Source organism: Chenopodium quinoa, unplaced genomic scaffold (assembly GCF_001683475.1).
Source record: "Chenopodium quinoa cultivar QQ74 unplaced genomic scaffold, ASM168347v1, whole genome shotgun sequence".
In the NCBI taxonomy this organism is placed as follows: Eukaryota; Viridiplantae; Streptophyta; class Magnoliopsida; order Caryophyllales; family Amaranthaceae; genus Chenopodium; species Chenopodium quinoa.
Window position 1 is genome coordinate 5,050,173 of NW_018743175.1, and position 18,261 is coordinate 5,068,433.

Sequence of the window (18,261 nt, forward strand, 5' to 3'; positions counted from 1 at the left end):
AATACATTTCAAAATAAAAAATCAGTTTGGTAAAAAAAAAATTTACTGTTTTGGCTGCCATGCTTGTTTTTGGATTTCATACACTGAATTGATCACGTCAAGTCCTCGAAAATGGTAATTAATTACATCAAATTACAACTATAAATTAAAAATAGGCATGAAAAAAGTACTTTGTATTATAAGTTGTTAATGAGAGAGTATCAGAAAGAATCTAAAGAATCTTGGCTCCACATTAATGAAAAAACAAGTACTCAAATATTGATTTTTCTAACTTTGACAAAAAGTATCTTGATTGTGAGTTGCAACTTCCCAATCATGCAAGATTCCTTTCTCATATATGTGCAACCAAAAGATCTCCCTCCCCCCAAAAAAATTGTTGACTTGCTTTCTCCAATCATTCAACGTCGAAGAATTCTTATTTAATCCCGTAAATACAAATGAACTGAAACATCCAATTTCATGTATTTTTATAATAATCGCATAATACGTCTAAATATACATAGAATATAAATATATTCCACTTTGATTAGACTAAAAAGTGGAATATATATATAAATCACTAATCAAGAAAACCATACATCATAGTTAAAGCAGTGTAACTAGTTAAGGTATCAATGGAAACAAAGTGTCCTCCATTTGGATTTGCAGGGAAATATTACCTAAACTCAGAAGGTAGTTGTGTAAGGCAAACTAGCTTCTTTGGTGGAAAGCCAGTGCTAAATCAAGGTGTTGGCTACTCTGTTATTTTGGGTTTTGGTGCTTTCTTTGCTGTCTTCACCTCTTTTCTGGTATGTCACCCAAACTCATTTCTAACAATTTTTCGAGCGCTAAATACGCGTTTGTTATGGTACGATAAAAAAGGCCATACTGGACTAGCTTAGGCACCTCTCGGGTTAGTTTCACCTGGCTAGATTGAGTAGATTCCACTAAGCTAATATCTTCATTAATTATCTCTTATGTGCGATATGTCTCAATAATGTCCCATTGTACGTGTCATCTTGTGTTCCGCTATTGTAAGTGTGCCATATAATGATATTAAATAACTTATGCTAACTTGGTGATGTACCTAAATAATATAGAGTTGTGAGACAAAATAGGTATGTAATACGACTATACGAGTACTTTGTGTAGGATACATAACATAAAATATAATCTTAAACTCATGTTTATCACCCCGTATTCTGCACCTGGTTCGTGTTCATATGTAGGTGTGGCTGGAGAAACGATACGTTGGTTCTCGTCACACATCAGAATGGTTCAACACTGCTGGCAGATCAGTAAAAACTGGGCTCATCGCCAGTGTCATTGTCTCACAGGTTTATTTTTCATTTGCAAATCTTACTCTTTCAGGAATAATTAGCTAATTAATTTCATTTTAATATAACAGTATTTAAATTATGTAATTCCATCATATTTGCAGTGGACATGGGCTGCCACAATCTTGCAAAGTTCAAATGTTGCTTGGCAGTATGGTATCAGTGGTCCTTTCTGGTATGCTAGTGGTGCTACTATCCAGGCATGTTTATCTTTCTTTTACTTGGCGCAAGATTTAGCAAATTAGTACTCCCTCTGTCCAGGAATAACTGTGACAGTCCTTAGAGATGATTACATACAGGTCATGTATATATGGGGTACAGTTCGGGTTTGAAGTCTTCCAGACTATCTAAGATGGATCAATTTAATAATTTTGTTAACGAAATTTTTTGCAGGTGATTTTGTTTGGGATAATTGCAATAGAAATCAAGAGAAAAGCTCCTCATGCTCATACAGTCTGTGAAATTGTGAAGGCTAGGTTCGTAATATGTTACATGTACATGTACTCATTCAATGCCGTAAATATTCATGTGTATAATGAAGTTGTGTTATTTCTTTTTAATCTTATATATGCATTATACATTAAATCTTTCCGTATTGTTTTGTTTATGATTTCGCAGATGGGGAACAGCTGCTCATGTCGTATTTTTAATCTTCTGTTTCCTCACAAACATTATAGTCACAGCAATGCTACTTCTAGGAGGTTCTGCTGTTGTTAATGCACTTACAGGAGTTAATCTATATGCTGCTAGTTTCTTGATACCCCTTGGAGTTGTTATCTACACACTTGCCGGAGGACTAAAAGCCACGTTCCTTGCAAGCTATATACATTCAGTGATTGGTACACCACTTTCAAGAAAATTTTATCGTGTTTGATATTAGATTATAAGATTATTGAATCATGTACGTACACAGCAATGGTGCCATAAATTTAATTTGACGATTCCTAGAAGATAAGTTTACAAGTTTTTGGCAACGTTGTTGGTTGGGAAGTTAAGGCTTAACATACTGTTATTATCAGTGACATTAGTTTACCAACAGATTAATAGTTTTTTTTGGTTGTAAATTGCAGTGCATGTGGTGCTGGTAATTTTTGTGTATCTAGTTTACACAGCGAGCAAGGAACTTGGTAGTCCTGCTGTTATATATGAGCGATTGAAAGAAGTTTCGAGCAGATCAAGACTATGTATGGAGCCTATTTCCCATGATGGTCAATCTTGTGGTCCGGTGGATGGAAATTATAAAGGTTCTTACCTCACCATGTTGAGCTCAGGTGGACTTATCTTTGGGATTATTAACATTGTGGGAAACTTTGGGACCGTCTTTGTCGACAATGTAAGTACTAGCATACAGGTTTTGTTCATTATTGGTCTTTGTTTGAGCTTATCATATGTAAAAGTACAGATGATCATCTATGTAAACGAGTTAATTCAATTTACTGCTCGAATATTATAATGTTACAGGGATATTGGGTTAGTGCAATAGCAGCAAGGCCTTCATCAACACATAAGGGTTATTTGTTGGGTGGTTTGGTATGGTTTGCAGTGCCATTCTCTTTAGCAACGTCGTTAGGGATTGGGGCTCTTGCTCTGGATTTGCCTATTAATGCGAGTGAAGCTATCCATGGCCTTGTTCCTCCTGCTACCACTGTTGCTTTGATGGGCACATCAGGATCTGTCTTGATCCTCACTATGCTCTTTATGTAAGTAGCTAACAGAGAAGCCGAATTTTGTGTATTATGATAACTTCAGTTTAGTCTACAATTCTAAATACAGATTCAATACAATTCTAACAATTTTTATGCCAATTTTCATTTTCTCAACTACTCGTAGAACTTTTCATTTTCTGTTTTATGAGAAGCTAATCCTAAGTTATACCATGTATTTGTTGGTTAGGGCTGTAACATCAGCAGGATCAGCCGAGTTGATAGCAGTCTCATCACTATGCACATATGACATCTACAGAACTTACATAAACCCAAGTGCGACAGGAAAGCAAATCCTCAAAGTTTCAAGAATAATAATCCTAGCATTTGGGTGTTTCATGGGAGTACTAGCAGTGATACTAAACAAAGCAGGGGTTTCACTAGGTTGGATGTACTTGGCCATGGGAGTTTTCGTTGGATCAGCAGTTATGCCCATCGCGTTTTCTCTCCTGTGGAGGAAGGCAAACTCCATAGGAGCCATCCTAGGAGTAACCATTGGTTGTATTTTAGGTGTCATTACTTGGGTGACAGTAACAAAGATCGAGTATGGGGTGGTGAATCTTGATACAACAGGAAGAAACGCGCCTATGCTTGCAGGGAACCTTGTGTCAATTCTTAGTGGTGGAGCTATTCATGCTGTTTGTAGCTTCTTGTGGCCTCAGAATTATGGATGGGATACCACTAAGAAGATTAGCATGGTTGAGAAAGATAAGACCGAGCTTTCTTCTGTCGAGTTTGAGGAGGAGAAACTCAAGAAGGCTAAGGCATGGATTGTGAAATGGGGTCTTGTTTTTACTCTTGTGATTGTCATCCTCTGGCCTGCTCTTAGCCTCCCTGCAGGTAAATAAACTAGTCTTGCTTGCTTGTAAATGTTCGATAATCTACACTGTTTAAATTTACGTTAAATTTGATACTGAAATTAAATTTTGAAGACAAAATCTCGATTTTAATAATAGGTGCATGTTAGTGCCTAGTGAAAAATTTGGACTATAAGCTGTTACGCTAATATTGCTAAAATGATGTTACGCTTACCCCCAATTATTCGACGTAACAGAAAATTAGGCGTGAATATAAAGGGTGTTACCCTACTACATGGTGTAAAGTTTACACCAAAAATCTTTCGTAACTTTACTAAGTTTTTTTGCAACTTAATGCAGGGGTGTTTAGTTTGAAATACTTCACAGTTTGGGTAGTCGTCGCAATAGCATGGGGAACTATAGGATCAGCAGTTATAATAGCAATGCCTGTGTTTGAGAGCTGGAAAACAATTCAAAGTGTATTGACGGGCATTTTCACGAACGATAGGCTCATCGAAAGGATAGAGGAGTTGAATTCGAAGATGAACACGATCATACTAGCGATCCCTGAAGCAGAGCGCCTTTATTTGCTTGAGAAAGAGAAGGCAAAGAAGAAAGATTTGATAGATGATCAAGTGCAAGAAGTTCATCACTTAGCTTGACAAACATTCTAATGTAATTGGATATTAGTCTAAAAAAACCTACTTCAATGATTCAATGCACGTCTATTAGATAAGATCATACTCTGTATATTGTGATGTATTAATAAAATATATACATACAAAATTATTGGGATAAAATGTTACTGATGATATATAACTTGTATATACTAGAAAATTGTTTCTGCATACTTAGGTAACCCCTCCTGCAGAAGGTCAATGTAATTTTTCTTACATTTAATTGCAACGGTTTGACTTTTGCACCATGCATGTACTCACTTTGACTATATTTACTACCGATACATAAAAACGAATTAATCTTTATACTTATTACTAATTAATATATAATGAAATTGCAAATATTAATAGTTATAGTTGTGTATTGACACATGTATCTGTTAGACGAGCATGTAATATGGTTGCCCATCATATTGCTATATGGGATACCGGTATAAACGATGAACTAGTTTGTATGGGCCCGTTCCCTCATAGCATCACAACTCTGGCAGAAATTGATTTAACTTAATAAAATACTTTTGCTACCATTTCCTCAAAAAAAAAATAAAAAATAAAAAAATTGACACCAGTATTAGTTAAACTGTTGTGTTTAATATGAAACTATATTGGTAAAATAATTATTACTCCATCATAAATAAAATTCTAAATTTCTAAGTAATAATAAAGTTTCTTCACCATTTTCTATTAATCTTCTTATTTGTTGAATTATTGTTATAACATAAGTTATGTAATTGAGGGAGCTGAGTTAGAAAGAGATTGAAAGTTTTTGAAAAATTATAGCAATAAATTAGTGAGATTATTATTTAATAAATACATTTAAACGAAAAGTAAAAAGGAATATCAACGGGAGAACGTAGGATATTCTCATTGGGTTTGTCAAATTTATTAGGAAGAAGTGTACAAAAAAAAGTGAAAGATTATTATTAATGCAGATTAATGATGAACGTATGATCAAACATTCAAATGGAAGAATTGAGAATATAATAATGAGGTCACGGCTTACGTACGTCACTACTAACGCGAGTTTCATTATCAAGTTGGAGTATTTAAATTATTTTGCTCGTATTTTTTAAGTTCATAGGAACAAAAAAAAGAGCCTTTCAATAAATCAAGTTGATTTATTATAGTTGGAAATAAAGAAAAGATCGATTTAGCTTTATAAACAAAATGATCAATAAAATTAATACTCTCCGATGTCTCCATTTTGCCATATTAACTGTTTCCCAATTTGCAACTTCATTTAAGGGTTAGAGAGTTGATACAAAAAGTTACTCTTGTGTGAACTGAATTGTCAATTGTTGAAAGCTATTACTCTCCTCATTACAGGCTAACATGCATCTTTCATTATTATCTCTACCATTTTCCTCATTATACATTTATACATACTCTTATATTGGTGCATCCCTATATATTTATCTCAATCATTAAAAATTGAAAAAATTCTGAGTCGTGAATGTTACCGTAATCTCAATAATAGATGGTCAATAAATGTATACACACCCTCTATCCCTATTCAACATCATGATTCATGAGAAGAAAACAATCCATCTATAAAATAATAATAATAATTATTCAACATCATGAATCTTGTTAGATTCGTCACGATATATATTTTCAAAATATCAACCGTTTATAATTATTATTTATTGGTTTTAAAAAATGTTAATGGTTGAAGTGGTACATTCTAAGAGTAACGTGTCAACTAAAAAGAAACGGAAGAAGTATAATTTATGACGGGTCAACTAGTTGAGTGAAAGGAATTAAATATTGTCAAAGTTTTTCAAATAAGAAAATGGAATATGTATTTAAAAATGGTAGAAAATAAAAAATAAAACAAACATTTAAATAAAAACAAAGGGAGTAAAACAGTGTTTTAGATGTTCTCTTCCTCACGTATTCTTGGCGCCCAAGAAAAGGTCCCACCTTCCACCCATAATTGAATTTTCTAGACGCCATCTTGACTTCCATTCGTTACACCCAACATAAATTAAAAAAATAAAAAATGTCCCGAAAAATGGGGGTCCACGTCAGCACTCTAACACCGACTTATTTTGCTGGTATAAAATCATCCAACTCCTCTTTAAAAGCCGTCATACAAATTGTCTTGAAAAGCAAGAAACTACTTTCTTTTTTTAAATAATTAAAAAATCAAAATTCCAGTAATTCTTCTTCCACATTGTTGGCGTATATTTTCTTAATCTGACGGCGGTTATTGTTTCCGATCAAGATGATGATGTCACGTGCTGCAACCAGAGCCGCACGATCAATGGTAATGGGCATGGCGGCCCCACGTTACTTCTCCTCCACCACTACCGCCGCCGCTGCCTTTGCCGGACTCCGGTGCAATGAAACGACGGCGTTTAAGCTTCTGAATGGGGTAGGTCATCACGTGAGTGGAGGTTCATCTGGTCACGTGCCTGGAATGGTAGCAGGGTTTATCCGGTTACCGGTGAGGAATATGAGTACGGCGACGTTGCATGATAATTCCTCCGAGGAAAAGGAGAAGACGGTGACCGATTCGGCCGGTGAAAATGGTGGGAACGATGAGAAGGCGGTTGTTAGTTATTGGGGTGTTCAACCTAAGAAGATCACCAAGGAAGATGGTACTGAATGGAAGTGGTCTTGTTTCATGGTATGCCAATCTTTATTTAGGGTTTTTCATAAATTTTGCTTTGTTTTCCAAATTTATACAATTATATGTGAAATATATTAGCAAGTTCGAAGTATATAATATGATTGTAGGATAGATACTCGTGACATACCTAATATGATTCGAGGATAGAAATTCGAAAATTATTATTTATTCGAGGTAAGAAAGTCCTAAATACATAAATATGCTAGTACATGAACAATATTGTGTATATTGAGGAATAATTATATTGTTATTTATTTGATTTTATTGTTTGGTGAAGCCATGGGAAACGTACAAAGCAGATTTGTCGATTGATTTAGGGAAACATCATGTGCCTAAAACATTATTGGACAAATTGGCTTATTTTACTGTTAAGTCTCTTCGGTTGCCTACTGATATCTTCTTTCAGGTACTATTTCTTTCTTTGGATGATAGTTTATCCTATTTTGGTTTGTTAAATACTTAAAATTAGTGATTTTTTAGCATATGTTTTTAGATCTGAAATGAACGCGTTGAGCTTGAGCTTGAACTATACGGTGTAAAGTTTTGTTTCATAACTTATGTCATTTTGGTTGGTTGATTGATTGATTTGGTTATTATTTTATGTTGTTTAATTATCACAAATTCACAACATTAGTGTAATACTCCAAATCTGTTAAAAATACACTAGTACATTACTATAGAAACACAGAAGTAATAAAAATAATAATTCTGTATTACATTTTTTAGTGAATATATATTACAAGTATTAAACATGTCTATTTGAACAAGTTTTTTTCCGTAGGATTTTGGTGAAGAGGAGGAAGGTTCTTTTCATTGTTAATTGGAGGAAATACGGCAAATAATTTGATTGGTTAATGTTACTTTGATAGTGGTGGGGTTAGGTCAAAGGTGGTGGATCTGGGGCATCTAGCCTACGTTGTAGCTAAAATACAATGAATTGGTTTAGCAGTGATATTTTTTCCCCCTAATATGGCAAAACAAAAAAGACCAATTTGGTTAGTCAATATTTTGATCAAGTCAAAATTCTAATTAATACATAGTTTGACAATTACGAGAAAAAAAAAAAAAAAAAAAAAAACCTGTTAAATGACTTATGAGAGTATTTTTTAAAACTATTCAAAACTTGAATACGGAGTATAATTAATATTTGCACTTTTGATAACCAAATTAATAATGATATCGCGGTGCTATTACATTTGTATAATTGTGTTGTTGACTTGCATATGTAGATTATGTTAGTTCTTTTCAATAACAAAAATAAAGTGCAGAGTAAAATGTAACATGTTTAGTTTTTTCACATATTATTACTAAGTATCTAACACTATAAAATTGTATGGACAAAATTAGATCGATGACCGAGTTTAAAATAAACTCCCTATAATTTTTTGTTACCACTAGTGCCTCTAATTTTCGGTTCTACCACTGTTCCATTGGATGATTTTATGTTGTTAACAATTTTTTTGAGTCTAAATAGACTATTAGCTAGGTGATGGGTTTATTAAGAACTACTCCATGCACCAAACCTCTATACATTATATCATCACAAAATAGACTTTAGCCACAATGATCAGAACTGAACAAGCTTAAATAACCATGCTTAACTCTATAGCAATATACTTGTTTCATTTTCTACTTTAATTAACCATGTGGCATGATGCAGAGGAGGTATGGATGCCGTGCAATGATGCTGGAAACAGTGGCAGCAGTGCCAGGCATGGTTGGAGGAATGCTTCTCCACTGTAAATCCCTCCGACGATTTGAGCAAAGTGGTGGGTGGATCAAGGCTCTCCTAGAAGAGGCTGAGAATGAGCGTATGCACCTCATGACCTTCATGGAGGTGGTAAAACCTCGGTGGTATGAGCGCGCACTGGTGTTTTCTGTCCAGGGTGTTTTCTTCAATGCTTACTTCCTCGCCTACATTGTGTCTCCTAAGCTTGCCCATCGTATTGTGGGTTACCTCGAGGAAGAAGCCATCCACTCATACACCGAATTTCTCAAGGAGATTGACAATGGAAACATCGCGAATGTGCCTGCTCCTGCTATCGCTATTGACTACTGGAGGTTGCCTGCTGACTCTACTCTTAGGGATGTTGTCATGGTGGTTAGGGCAGATGAAGCTCACCACCGTGATGTTAATCACTTTGCATCGGTAAGTCAGTTTACAATGTGGTGATTCTGCTATAAGCCTCCCCTTTACTTTTTTGTTTTTGTTGTTCAGTACTTATTTTCCAAAATAGATGTCTTCACTTGTTTGAATTTCTGAGTTTGAATTTAACAAATTGGCTCTTTTGGTTGTTGATATGCAGGACATTCACTATCAAGGTCGCGAGCTGAAGGAAGCTCCTGCTCCTGTTGGTTATCATTGAGAAGAGAGATTTATCTAGCTATTAACAGCTAATAAAAATCAAGATTCATGACTCAGATTTGAAAGACTACTACTAATATGTTCTCTGAAGATTATACTTAAGCTAGCTAGCGAAAGCGTATTACTATTGTCATGTAAATACCTTGTACTACCTTCTTGGGAGTCTTTTCGTTGACTCTACTCGCAAAATTTAATTGAATGATATTATTACTCTTATCACATTATTAAGTTTCTTACTATGATTTCCTTCCTACATCATTTACATGCCAGGTGACTGAATGCTGCAGGAATCCAGGGAAATTAATCTCTGGTATGCCTTATTATTCTTTGCAGCTTCGTTTTTTGGTGTACATAAAGTGTTTCTTAATCGTATTTAGAAAATGGAACCCTTACATAATCTTACATTCTTATTATATATAATTAAAAGTATTAACCAAGAAAAGCTTCATATCACTGATATCAGCAACGGAACAAGCCAACCAGAGAATCTAAAAGATTAGCAGCAACTCAGCAAGAATGCAGATAGAGTACAGCATTATGTCCAAGGTGTAGGCAGTGTGTTGTAGCTCTGGAATACGCGACCAATTTTGTCTCCTGCACTCTTTTAGCGAAATTCCATGGGGTGGTGAAGATTTGAAAGTTGATCAATCAAAAAATGGCCTAATTTGGGAAAGAGGCTTGAAATATACCATCGGTGGAAGCGAATAAGCATTGAAGTTATTGATTAGTAAGCGTGGAAGCAAACAAGCTCATGATGCCCTTACATTATTACATGAGAGCGACAAACTCTACTCATGTTGGCTTTGCTTCATTCGCTTAATTGATGTGATCTCAACTTTGTAGACGCAAGCAAATTGATATTGTACTATGTGTATTATTTTTTCGGACGATTTATAAATATAAGGCCGTTCTAAAACTTAATTACATTTCTGCATTGAAATAAAACGTATTTATAAAACTATTGCCCATGTAGGCTTAGTGAGAGGTTCATTTATAATTTTTTTTTTTTATATATATATATTTTTTATTGCATCACAAAAAAAAAAAAAAAAAAAAAAGAAAAAAAAAAAAAGTTGCAAAGCTCTTCACTTCCCCTCCACCACCGAGGAGGAGCCCCCACCAAAGACCACTCTATCAGCGCCGATTAGACCAACGACCACCATTACACACTGCCGCCACCATTACCTGATTATTATTATTTGGCCTATGGGATTTTAGGAGGTGAATGGAGATTAAAAAAAAAGTGCTTGGAAGTGAAAAGACGGCGACCTTTTTCCGATGAAACTGAAATTGGAGAGCTCTAATTCTCCCCCTATTTTCATTTTTTTAGATTAAATTAGAGGCAAAATTTGGTAGTGGGAAAAAGTAAGAGAGAGAAACGTAAAAATACAAAATTGTTCATGTGATGTAAAAATAAAATAAAAGTAAAGGTATGTTGGGTATTTGCAGTGTGAACATAGATATTTTTTGTCTTAAAATGGAAATGATGCAATATTTATAAAACTTTCCTAAAAGGCAAGTGATGCGATATTAAAAGAAAATTAAAAAAAATAAAAAAAATAAAAAGTCAAAATTGAGAAATTGAAGTAAATGTTTCGGGGTGTAAGATCTCCAAGAATAAAACCCATGGAAAGTTGGAAACCGATCATCTTCTCTTAAATTTGTGCAGAAAATCGACGCCCAAGCAATACATACATCGTTAATATTTGTTTTCTAATTCAGAAAATATAATTAGTAATCGGCATGGTGGCGCAAGGGTTGCGGCAGTGTGTAGATTGTGGTTGTCAATCTAGTCGGCGCCGGTATGGTGGGCTTTTTCTTGGTGGTAGGGTGCTCAATTGCGGAGGAAAAGTGAAGAGCTTTGCAATTTTATTTTTTTTGAAACAATAAAAAATATTACATATAACAAGCCTCTTACCAAGCCTATATGGACAATAGTTTTGTAATTAAGTTTTATTCCAATGCAAAAAGGTAACTAAGTTTCTAATTTGCCTTATATTTGTAAATCGTCCTAATTTTTCTTGCTACATATATGTTCTTAGGCAATTACAAATTCACAAGTTCACAACTCTGCAATCTTGGGCTTGACTTTATACTTTAAAAGTGATTATCTAATGACACTCTTCTAGAAGAGGCACTTGGATTTGACTTGATAGATTTGATTGTTGTTGGGATGTGTATCCAAACTGAAGAAAATAAAAAGTTGTGTCCACTTGAGGTTAAAATGTTGAACCTTCTTAAATTTATCAAGTGTATTGTCTCTCGGAGTCTCAGTGGTGGGTGTGACCTAGACTTTTTAACATGGTATTATGGACAGTTGGGTGTATTATGAACAACATACATGTGAGCGAAAATGTGAGGTTATAAACGTTTCACATGTAAGGGTTGTCGTATGATTTTGAGGTGGAACCTTTGCTCAAGATCGTTTAACAATTGTCATTTTAACAATCCTTTGTTAGGTTTGTGAATCTTTGTGATGAATATAAATATCAAAGTGACAAAAATACCCTTACTAATCTTATACTTTTGCCTTCCATTAATGGTAAAATAGTCTCCGTAATAATCTTAATTCCCATTTCTATAATTCTTAATTTTTCCCCTTCAGAGCTCATTTACGTTTGCGGTTGCGCTGCGTAGCTGCACACAGTCTCTCTCTCTGTCCTCCATTGAAGCGCTCTCTGAGTTCTCCGTTGAGGCGGCTTGTTAGCTTTCTCTCCTCCATTGAAGCAGCATCTAAGGTAAGATGTTCTTACATTTTAAAACATCGATTATCAATTTCTCAATCTAATGTTAATTGCTAAATTAATTTAGTATGGTCAATTTAGGGTTCGTGGATTATTGAACTATTGATTGATTATAGTTATTGTTACTCGAAGAATTTGAGGTAATTTTTGGAGCCTAATTTGATCATCGATTCAACTTTGGTTGCCAATGTGTTGCAGACTTTGGTTTGTATAACCCTTTAATGTCAATGTCAGGACGAAACCATGAGATTTTAGATGGTTTTCGAGTGTAGTGTTCATGATTTCAGATTAATTTTAGATAGTTTTTGAGGGTAGTTGTTCATGACTTCAGGTTAATTTTAGGTAGTTTTTGAGGTTAGTGTTCATGATTTCAGCTTAAATTTAGATAGTTTTTAAGGATAGTGTTCATGTTTTCTGGTCAATTTTAGATAGTTTTTGAGGGTAGTGTTCATGATTTCAGGTTAATTTTCGATAGTTTTCTAGGGTAGTGTTCATGAGTTGTTAGTGAATTCGAGCCTGATGAAAAGGTTTACATTGGTTGGCTTACTGTAATTCGAGTTACTGTTTGAGAATCGCTATTATACGACATGACCGGCTTTTTAGTTTGGGTTTAAGGGTTGCCTTTTCTTGCCGCTTGAACATAGGTTGACATGCTATGTTTCTTCCTTTCTTTGATATCATGTATCTCAATAAAGCTTGCTCCCAAACGATTTTAGTTAAACCTAATTAGTAAGTGCTCTGTACTTCCGTAGTAGATTGTGTGCGGGTTGAGGTCAAGATGTCATATCTTGCTGAGAGACACGAGTGGTTAGGAAATTATGATTGTTAACTGCAAGTGGTTATTTCCACAATCATGACCCTTATTCACGTTGTATTAGTTGCTCCAGAGTTGATTTATAGATAATTATGATCTTTAATTGTCAATAGTATTTCCTTGAAAACAGTCCTCTTAATGTCGGTTTTCATTTTTCCTTCCCTTAGGTAAGGGAAAAATGCAATTTTGCAGCTCCAATGTTGCCAAAATATTGTCTGTTCTTATCATTGCATTAAATTGGACAACACATAATAGCTCATTAATTTTTTATCTTCAAACTTGTAGATAGTAATTGATTTTGGAACTAAGGTACAATAAATGTTAAAAAAAAAATTGTTTTGTAAGCCTTGCGGTTGTGTTCATAGGACCCCTTTACTCTGTTAGTGGAGCTTAAAAACTCCTCTACCCTGTTTCCTCTCCAAAAAAATCCCACATTACAATAAAAAAAACTACATACTATGAATTATATATTACTAGGAATGTATGGTCAAAGTTGCTGAACTTCAACCTTGAATAGTGTTTGAAGTTAATTTTGGTTTGGGGGAGGTTATAAGGGTTGCTGTTAAGGATGGTTATCTATTAATTGGAGACTAATGCTGCTGCATTTATTTCATTTTTTGGTTTTGCAACCATTTGAATATCCTATGTCTCAAGATTGGCTCCCTGAATAGGAGCAGGGGAAGATAAGATTGTATTATATTATGATTTCTTCTTTTAAAACAAAAGGTCCCTCTTTGTAATTTTGGATGTGAAGCTGTTCTGTATTTTACAAATTTTTAAAATCTTTGTGAATAATAACCTCAAGTCCACAATCACACTAAAACACTGAATAAAGTGCTTTCTATGACCTAGAATAAATGGGAATTTATGTTTTCATAAGGTGAAATGTGAATAATAAAAAGTCTTTTTGCTGCATTTTTAAGCTCATTGGTTTATGCATTGTGAAAATGATGGAAGAAAAAAAAAAACATTTAAAAAGTACTTATAATTTATAAAAGATGCTTTTAACAAGACTGTTAACAATATATACTTATCTATACTATTAACCGATCAATTATTAAAGGTCAAACGAGTATTCAAATTTTGCTAACTGTTTTGATAGAAGGGATTATGTTTATGTGTGTGTGTGTTTTTTTTTTTTTTTTTTTTTTTTTTTTTTGGCATAATCTCTATTTGCCAGCAAGTAATGTAATATTAATGGGGAAAATCTTCTGCACTGCAGTTATTATACAGGAGATTGTCTTATAAAAAATCATTTTAAATATTGATGGATCGTTCACCACATGATTATGCTGCTATGGCATTTGCTCAGCAACAGCAACAAGCAGCTAATTTGCCAGGACAACAGTATGGATTCCCTCCACAGCATCAACAGTTTCCCCCTTCAGTTCACGGTCCTCCTTTTCTACCTCCTCCTCCATCTGTCCAACAATTTCCTTACCAACATCAGCAACATCCTCAACAAATCCATCCTCCTCACTCTCATCTTCTTCATCTTCAGCAGCAACAACAGCCTCCACCACCTTTTCCTCCTCATATGCCTCCTCACATGGTACCATCTCCTTTTCCTGGAGGACCATATGACTCTGCCCCACCCCCAGCTCCTCCTCCTCAAGATCCTGAAATGCGAAAGCGTATTGACAAGCTAGTTGAGTACGTTGCCAAAAATGGCCCAGGATTCGAAGCGATGGTTTGTGAGAAAGAACATAAAAACCCAGAGTATAGTTTCTTGTTTGGCGGTGAGGGTCATGGATACTATCGCTATAAGCTGTTTTTGTTTACTCGATCTCCTGATCCTTTTGGTGCCCCTTTTCCCCCTTCTATGCCTGGGATTCATCCACCTTCTATGAATCCTAGTGCAGTTTCTGGTCCAGTGATGGGCCCACCTCAGATGCACCAACCGCCTTTCCCTCATTATGATCAGCAACAGCCCTATTCTCAGCCTTACATGGGTGATGGTCGAATGGATTATGACCAACCACCCAAGTCATTTAGAGGTCTTTCAGGTCCACTTCCTTCTGATATTGCAATGGAGTTGAACAATGTGCTTGTCAACCTCACTGGTACCAAGGAGTCGATTAAAGGTGCTAAAGCATGGTTTATGCAGAGATCGCCTTTTGCTCCTGCTCTAGCTGAAGCGTTGAGAGATAGAGTCTTCACTTTAGAAGATTCTGAGAAGCTATTGCACATTATTTACCTTGCAAATGATATTCTCTTTGACAGGTATTTGTAGGCTATAATTGAGTTTGCTATAATTATTAATTCTAAATGTAAAATCTAAAGTAAAAATTGTCTTGCTGATTTTGCTTTGTTTTCTAATTATTTTTCTATGTTCTTGCTCCTGTGGATTTTTTTGTTGGTGGTAACCCTATGGGATGATGGATAACTCTACTCTTTTTCTTTTGTTTTGCTTTAATCTTGTCAAAACAAGCTTTGCTCTTTGCCTTCCTCTTACAAATATTTCCATGCACCATAGTGTTTATAAAAACTGCCTTCCTACATTTAAAAATTTTGTCTGACAAATACTTCCATACTTAATTCTAAAAAATTTACCCAAAATATTTAAGAGAAATATATTGTGAAAACTAAATACTTCGTAAGCAACATGGAGAGTAATAATTTATTTATTTATTTATTTTTATTTATTTTTATTACTCTTAACAGCACCCATTTTAGAAAATAATGGTTGGATAGTTGCATTTATTTTCCCCACCATGTAATGGATGATTTACTGGTGTTCAGGAATCATTTTAGATATATTTTCCCCTTTGTGTTTATGTAAATGTCATTGTTAAACTATAAAATTATTGGCATACACTGTTGTGGTACTTTCCATTTTCAATGGAGCTCAAAGATATACTATTCTTTGGCTTTTGTAAATAATAGATTAAATCAAAGTGGTTCAGTCCACTGTTTGTGGTTAATCATGATGTTGATGCTAGCATATCCTTGTTTACGTGGTTTTTCTTCATTAGCGGCATTGCACTATTTTGCTTTTTGCACCATTTTTTAATACCATGGTTACTTGAATTTCACAGCTTCCAGCGACGTGCCAATCCTAACGAACTTGATAATGAGGCCCTTGCATTCAAACCCGTTCTGGGCTCCATGCTGGCAAGAATTTACCATCACCCACAAAATAAGGAAGAAAACCAGTCACGGTTGCAAAAAATATTGCAATTTTGGGCTTCAAAAGAAGTTTATGATCAAGAAACTATCCATGTGCTCGAGGGAGAGATGACTGGAGGACCACCGGCTAGTTCATTTTTTGGGCCTCCCAAAGAGCTGCATGGTTCATCAGCCGATCCTTCAAGTTCTGGGGGTAGGCCATCCCCTTAAATTACACCGTCTAATATTTTATCCTTTTGACATTTGAGTAAATAAATTTTTAAATATATTGGTGGGGGGTTGTTTTTGTTTTTTAAACTAATATTCCTGCTATTCTTTGAAAATTTTGCTGGATAAAGTTGTGTCAGTATGTTTCGAAAATGATATCTTCAACAATAAGATGCATCTTACTTGTGGACTTTCGTAGTGGTTTCACATTTTCTTTAACTTTTTGAATTGATCATATATTTTTATGAACCTCGATGCAGGGATACCTCACCAAACAGCAATCAGTAACCTTCAGTGGCAGCAGGACAAACACAGCATACTAAACCAAGATCAGCCTGATAGACATGGCTTTGGAGGTCAGCCATTCCTTCCACACACTGTCACACCTGGTGGTTTTCCAGGATCTGTTCCTTTACCTTCGGCAGTTCCACCTGTAAATCAGCTTCCTACCCCACTTGCACCACAGCCATCTGCTATTAATGTCGGCGACAAGGTACCACCATACCCTTTGTTCCCTCCCGGTCTTATACCTGGAATGGTAAAAAAACAGCAGGTTGGAAGTGGTGTACCTTATTCTCCGATGAGCCCTCTTGAAATCCCAACTGTCATACCATCATCTGATGTTCCAGAATCTGATATCTTGGAGAGAGTGTCTAAATATTTTAAGGAGATTGGAGAGGTCAACCCTTCTGAAGGGCCGATGAGTGGGTCTGAAGCAAGATATGATGATGACTATCAAAGAGATTCTCCAGTCCGCAAGGGAGGAGCTTGCATCCCTCCACCACCGAATCTGCAATCAGATGCAGGAAGAGAGACAGAATCGGGTTCATTTAGCTCTGGAAGATTAGGTCTTGGAGCCACTGCAAATCCAAATGAAGCAAGTCAATATGATGATGTGTATACTAGTTATCGCAAACAGAGAAGCTCTAATTACCATGTGTCAATGAGTACTAGAACAGGAACACGGTAGTAAAGCATAATACACAATTTTGTGCTTTGTGAGCTAAAGTACCAGATACAAAAAGCTTATCTATCTTGTATGACTTAATGTTTATTCTTGGTTTGAGTTTTGAAAAGCCTTAACGTAGTGTTTAGATACAAGGATTTAATATCTGTAGAAATATCTCCTTTCAAACGCCATTTCCAGCGCAACTTTTTAATAAAAAGATCATAACTCAATTTCCTATCAAACAGTTTGGTGATCAAGGCATTTTAATCTTTTTTTCTCTTCCTTAGAAATTCTAATGACAGGGCAACTCTCATCACCGAGTTCCAAAAAATCAGGCCTATCTATGAATTGCATCGAAATCATTTTATTTTCAGGATCGATTACTCCGATTTTCCACTTACGCCCTTTTTCTTTGAACAAGATTATATAGAATTTTCCATTATGAAAAGCCATATCAAGTACAGTTCCCCAATGGCGAATCTCGATATCAATCCATTGTTTATCACCCAATCTCCATAACATCAACCCTTTCTTTCTCTTACGATCCACTAATACAGCATACTTATAACTCGAATTCAATGCCCAACCACCTACAACTAGGAAGGATATATATTCGGGTCGGGTTTTACAGTCCGATAAATGAACCAAGTACATGGGTTTTACAGCATTCTTATAACCTGATCCTCTTCATCTGATATATCATCATCAGCATCATGAATCTGATCTACAAGGGAGTTCTTAATCCTTTGGTAATTAAGAACTCGATTACTGAAGATAGTTCAAGTTACTAGCATGGACTAGCATGGACCAATCAAATGAAGAATTGGGCCCAAAGTTTTAAGAGCCCAAGTCCAAAGAAGAAGACCCAATTTCGTTCAGCTGCTGCATGGCCCCAATTTGGTTTGGTTTGCCTTTTTTTCTTTGG

At 35.3% G+C, this 18,261-nt stretch overlaps 3 protein-coding genes across 4 annotated transcripts; all 3 read left to right on the top strand.

Annotated features, from left to right (window-relative positions):
• Positions 1 to 340: 340 nt before the first annotated feature.
• Positions 341 to 4,686, top strand: LOC110732684 (urea-proton symporter DUR3). Its single transcript, XM_021912659.1, has 9 exons — positions 341 to 788; positions 1,209 to 1,316; positions 1,421 to 1,516; positions 1,710 to 1,792; positions 1,935 to 2,155; positions 2,387 to 2,649; positions 2,778 to 3,016; positions 3,210 to 3,859; positions 4,177 to 4,686. The coding sequence occupies exons 1-9, from the start codon at positions 615 to 617 to the stop codon at positions 4,476 to 4,478; spliced, it is 2,136 nt and encodes a 711-aa protein (XP_021768351.1). The 5' UTR covers positions 341 to 614; the 3' UTR covers positions 4,479 to 4,686.
• A 1,767-nt stretch (positions 4,687 to 6,453) lies between these two features.
• On the top strand, positions 6,454 to 10,461 carry LOC110732687 (ubiquinol oxidase 2, mitochondrial-like). 2 transcript variants are annotated; one of them, XR_002513509.1, is made up of 6 exons: positions 6,454 to 7,125; positions 7,406 to 7,534; positions 8,789 to 9,277; positions 9,435 to 9,627; positions 9,764 to 9,803; positions 9,957 to 10,461. XR_002513509.1 is itself a non-coding variant. In XM_021912663.1 (4 exons), exons 1-4 carry the CDS (start codon positions 6,721 to 6,723, stop codon positions 9,492 to 9,494), a joined length of 1,083 nt encoding a protein of 360 aa, XP_021768355.1. In that variant the 5' UTR covers positions 6,454 to 6,720; the 3' UTR covers positions 9,495 to 9,735. The 2 variants fall into 2 exon arrangements, 1 of the variants encoding a protein (XP_021768355.1); XM_021912663.1 differs by lacking the exons at positions 9,764 to 9,803; positions 9,957 to 10,461 and having other exon boundaries at positions 9,435 to 9,735.
• A 1,538-nt stretch (positions 10,462 to 11,999) lies between these two features.
• On the top strand, positions 12,000 to 17,578 carry LOC110732688 (calcium homeostasis endoplasmic reticulum protein-like). Its single transcript, XM_021912664.1, has 4 exons — positions 12,000 to 12,231; positions 14,274 to 15,274; positions 16,090 to 16,373; positions 16,648 to 17,578. The coding sequence occupies exons 2-4, from the start codon at positions 14,319 to 14,321 to the stop codon at positions 17,355 to 17,357; spliced, it is 1,950 nt and encodes a 649-aa protein (XP_021768356.1). The 5' UTR covers positions 12,000 to 12,231; positions 14,274 to 14,318; the 3' UTR covers positions 17,358 to 17,578.
• Positions 17,579 to 18,261: the final 683 nt, after the last annotated feature.